Here is a 5,464-nt window from a genome sequence, read left to right on the forward strand (position 1 = left end):
TGAACCATTAATATGTCTTGCTAGGTAAGATGAGGATTTCTTTGTGGCGACAATACAAAAATGTTAAAAATTCAGTGTGACAGCAGACATAAACCGAGGTAAACAAAAGCTCAGGTTTACATTTGTGCCAAAACCAAACCTGTATTTTAAGTATGGATGGATCCATATGTATACACATTAAAAGGAACTTTTTAGGGACACAATATGATTTTTGTTAGAAAACTTTGCACTTTCTTTCTTCTGTGGGGATCGATAATTACTCATTTGTCTTCTGCTTGAACCATTTTTTTATTTGTATTTTTTTGGGGTGGTCTGCTAGAAACAAAAGCAAATTCCACTGGTGTGTTTATATTTCTGGAGATATTAAATGATTAAAAAGGCTTAACAGGTCAAAGTGTTTTGTTTTTTTATTGTGAAAACACATAAATTCTCAATTGAAAATCTCAAAATTCAGTCAAAAATATTTTACAAAGTTTAGTTGTGGCTCGTAAATAACAATATATAAATACATAAATAAATAAATTAAATTAAATAAATAAAATAAAATAAAACAAAATAAAATAAAATAAAATAAAATAAAATAAAATAAAATAAATGACCCTGGCTAACCCAATCAGAAGCTTCCCAGACTGCGCTTCCTGTGGCGCCCAGTGCGCATGTTTGCGGAGAATCAGGAAGCGTCTGGCGGTGAACATGGAGCTGAGCGATGAGACGAGCCGCCTTCATTCAGCAGGAAGCGGCGCGGAGTCATGACGGCGGAGGAGGAGAGCTGAGGAGCCGAGCAGAGACCCTCAGCAGGTTGGTCTCCTCAACTTATTCATTCATCTTCTGCAGTTTCACTTTGACTTTAAGTCGCGTTTACGGAGAAAAGTCGAGAAGCTTCTACCTGCGCAGCGCGTGACACATAACGGCAATAAATCAGATTGAGAGATTAAAAACAAACAAACAAACAACAAACTAAAGCTAAAAAACTCGCATGTTCTTCAGGTTTAACTGCAGAAATATGATTAAAAAATACTACTGTGTGACATTTATATGCGAACAATAGATGATAATAGAGTGACAGTGATATTATTATCTGATGTAGGTTCTATAACGGTGGATATTTAAAAGGGAAGTCAGGTTATAATGGAGCTGAAGATAATATATTTGTTTTGTTTTTATTTTACTTTAATATATTAATTAAGTGTAACAGCCTCTGCAGGTGAGATTCAGGTTCATTAGCAGCACTAAACTGCTGAAACAAGGTCAAGAAAGTGAAAGTAAATCACGTGACTTGGCTCAAACAGCAGTTCTGCAGATAAAGATGATTTTTATTGCCCATAAACCTGTTGATTCATTTCTTGCATATTTTTACCTGCATATTGTAAATGTTTCTCTGGCATTGGATACTTTATTTAAAATATATATAACACCTTGGATTTCCTACATTTGCTGTTTATGTGACCAACAACACTCACTTTTTAATCTTCAGTCCTGTTTACTGTTATGCACCAAAAAAAACAAGTTAACTTCCTGGTATGTGGAAACCTACTTGGTTATCTCATATTTAATCACATTTAAGAGGCAGCAATCAGAAATGTTGGACTTCTTTCTTTAAAAAAAAACAACTAAAGCCAATTAATTGATTCTCAAACTAATTCAACATTTGACAACTATTTGATTAATGACTCATGGTTGCAGCTTTCCCATTTATTCATCTCATTAATTGATCTAAATGACTGAACAGTTTGGGTTCAACAAGTGTTTACTTTCATTTTATGGTTGATTATTATTTGGCATTAAATTATTTGTTTGAAATGTTGATGTGTTTCCAAAAGATCACAAATGTCTTGTTTTGTTTAGTTTACTGTCATAGAGCAGGAAAAGAAACCAGAAAATATTCACATTTAAGGATCAAAAGAATGAAAACGTTTTTCTCATAAAAAATTGCTAAAGCTGATTATTATGAAATTAAATAGCAATTAATTGACTAGTCAATGCAGCTCCATGATATAAGTCATCAGTGAGTGAACAACAAGGCTGCAACTAACCTTTATTTTTATTATGAAGCAATCTATCGATTACTTTCTTGATCAGTCAAACAGTTGTTTGGTTTATTATATGTCAGAAAATGTAGAAAAATGTCAATTACAGTGTCTTGTTTTGTCCACAACCGGAAAATATGCAAAATGAAGAAGCTACAATCTGAGAATTTTGGCGTTTTTTTGGGGTTTTTTTTTCGTTAAAAGGTTCCTAAAAATGATTGAGCAGTTGACAACTTGATTGGTGCAGCTCTATTGAAGAATTCATGGAAAAGTGCCCTGTTTAATGGATTGTTCTGGATATGCAAGGAAGCAGAGTGAAGGAAAAAGACATCAGGCAGCATCAGTTGTTTTAGAATCTGACCATAGATCGAACCAGGCCGTCCATCTAACTGATTCTCGGATGTTTTTCATATCATGTTCCTACTGGCCTGTCGAGTCCAGTTGCACTTTTCTTCTGCTTATATATGCTTGTCTTTGTTAGCTTCCTCTCAAACTGTCTTTTAAAGGTGCATTTGTTTAAAAAAAAGCCAAATTCAGTCCCATTTAGAGCTTTATCACTTCAGGTCTACAGGATAGAACAGCTGCTGTATCTGACTGTGTTGTGACGCTACCAGAAGAGCTTCCACTGGTCCACTGACAGACGCTGTCACGGTTTAATGAGGAATTCACCCTGTTTTTCTCAGGTCATATGACTGTACTGTATGTCGAGGTTGTCACGCCACATCAACAGAAGCAGTTTGCATGTGTATATTTTTATAATGAAAATCAGTTTTCCTGGACATCCTTGATGCTGAGGGTTTGCAATATTGACCTTAAAACAGTGCCACCCTGTTCCAGCAGAACACCTAACGACAAAATAAGATCATAAAAACACCGTGCATCGAAGCACGTGCTCCTGCATGTAAAGTGATTTTCAGATTCCGGGAAAGTCTGAACGTCTCTCGCGGCTGCTCTCAGACGTTTTCGTGGCATCGGTCACATGTGCGGAGCTGCTTTAAGGTGGATTTAATGTTAGCATGTTATCACTTCTGAGTAAGTTCGCCTGCACATGTTTCTAATTTACCGAGAAGGCCGCCTGGACTATTAGTGAAATGTGATTATAAGCGATTAGCTCTTCGCTGTGGTGACTGAGACGTGTGGAAATGAAGGGAAAAGCACTAATTACATGATGAGCAGCATCCTGCATTTTCTCCACACGGCTTATCTTATTCATATGGAACACATAAAGGGGGCCTCAAACTAAACAGGATATTTTGTTCCGGATCTATAATCAATATCGTGGTGCATATAAATGTTGTGCATTCCAGCAAACTGATCAAACTTTCCGAAGTTGGTGCGCTATCGTTGATTACTTTAAACACAGGCTAATTTAGGATTTGCTTCACAACTGTATTTGGAGTTTGTTTTCTACTGAGCCAATATTAGCGATCAAGAAAACCAATAAGCAATAATTTACATTTGAAGTAAAAATGAAAATTCTAGCGTTAAGCTGTAAATGATCACAAACTCAAACACAAAATTAGACTGAATTGTTTTACTTAACTGTTTAATTAAAATAAAACCTTGGTTATTACTTGTGACATCAATCAGATATTGATCGAGAACACAGAGCGACTGCAGAACATTTAAAAAATCTGTTTATTTTGTCCTGAATAGGTTTTTTTTTTTTTTTTTTTTTAAAAAGGAGGAAATAAACCAGAAAAGAATCCCATTGAAAAAGCTGGAATCAGAGAATGTCGACGTTTTTTTCCCCCCATTAAAAATACAAAAAAAAATATTAAAAAGTTAATTGATTCTCAGAATAGTCAGAAAAAAAATCCTAGTTGGCAGCTATTTGATTTGTGGACTAATTATTGCACCTCTCCTCAAGATATTATTGATTTGTATTGGTGCAAACAATAATTATTTTTGATTTGTTGTTAATTAATATTAGATCATTTGCTCAATTCATAAATTTGTCATTTGGGTTATAAAATGCAGACACTGGTGGTTTAATTTATGAGTGTTTGTGTTATGAAACAGAGAGTTGCTGAGAAGTTTGAGGGAAAGAGAGACTTTACTAAGAAGTCCTTTTCCTCCCATGAATTCTATTTTTGGCTTATCAAAGATGAAACTTCACATCTAAACATCATCCGTGGAGAAAAGCGCATCAGAGTTGTTCAGTAAATCCTACGTTACACGCTGATGTGGAACAAATAGTAACTGCGCCGAACGTTCTCTGATGCAGTAAAAATCTAATTAAATTCAGCTCCAACCTTAGTGAGCATCTAATAACTGTAATAATGGCCGTGAGGTCGTTGGTGCTGCTCGGATGAATCCTGTGCCGAGTAGTAAAACTGTCCCACTGGGTCTTCGGGGGTCTTTGTCAGAGTTGTTGATGAGAACAGCAGCTCTGATAATGAGCTGGAACAAACACTCTGTCATGTGTTGTGTCTTTATTTAGCTGATCGATGTTCAGATGGACACAACTATCGACATTATCATTAACACACACACACTATGAGTAATCTGTGTCTTACATCTTTAGTCCGGGCCTCGTTTTTCTCTTTTCTCCAGCCCATCTCACTGTTTCTTCCTTGTTTGTTTCAGTGGTTGGGATCGTCTTGAGTCCTCGCTCTGGTTCTGCCGGTCCAGCTGGGTTCTGGACCGGTTTCAGCGATGGCGGACTATCTGCCGGCTGCTCTGCTGGAAGCCTGCGTGGTGGTCGGAGCATCTTGTGACAAACTGCAGGAAGTTCACCAGGTAGTTTCCTTTATAAAATGATTTCGTATTTTAAAGTTTTTCTTCTTAACTCCAGTGTTTCCTTCGGGGGGTCCTCCACACTGGGGGCTGTGTCCGGTCTGCTGCTGGGGGTGCTGTCTGCGGGTCCCTTTGGCCCGGCTGGTTGGAGGGCTCCCTACCTTTGTGTGGGGGTCCGCTTGTCTGTCGGGGTCGGAGGGGGGTCCGGGAGCCAGCGCCCCCCGGTGGTCATGGCCTGCTGCTCCTCCCAGTGTGGACGCCCCCAATGGTAGCATGTCCCATAATCTTCAGTGCCATGCCATATCTCTCTACTGTTAGTGGTGAGAGTGTGTGGTTGTGTGTGTACGTGTATGTGTGGTTGTGTGTGTATATATGGAGGGTAGGAGGGACGGGGTTTTTTTTTTTGTATGAAAAGTGCTGTACAAATAAAATTTGATTGATTGACTGATTGGGGCTACAGGGTGGTCGGTTAGCACTGTTGCCTCGCAGCAAGAAGGTTGCCGATTCGCGTCCCGGTGGGAGCACCGGATTCTGCATGTTCTCCCCGTGCAGCGTGGGTTCTCTCCGGGTTCTCTGGCTTCCTCCCACTCAGTCCAAAAACAGTTTTCAAAGTTGTGAACAGGGGGTGACAGTACATATCTCAGTCATTTGGACCTGAAGAAAACTCTTGCATTAAGGTTAAACGTCTTCAAGAACCA

At 38.5% G+C, this 5,464-nt stretch overlaps 1 protein-coding gene across 1 annotated transcript in view; it reads left to right on the plus strand.

The window, feature by feature from the left end:
* The first annotated feature begins 727 nt into the window (after positions 1–727).
* The window catches only part of LOC103353878 (DENN domain-containing protein 3-like), a 31,660-nt gene continuing 26,923 nt past the window's right edge, over positions 728–5,464 (plus strand). Inside the window, exons 1-2 of the mRNA XM_008277054.1 lie at positions 728–798; positions 4,617–4,769. Of these exons, the coding sequence (XP_008275276.1) occupies positions 4,686–4,769 (84 nt within the window). The 5' untranslated portion in view covers positions 728–798; positions 4,617–4,685. The remainder of the gene's footprint in view (positions 799–4,616; positions 4,770–5,464) is intronic.

Source organism: Stegastes partitus, unplaced genomic scaffold (genome assembly GCF_000690725.1).
Source record: "Stegastes partitus isolate 25-593 unplaced genomic scaffold, Stegastes_partitus-1.0.2 Scaffold88, whole genome shotgun sequence".
NCBI lineage: Eukaryota > Metazoa > Chordata > Actinopteri > Pomacentridae > Stegastes > Stegastes partitus.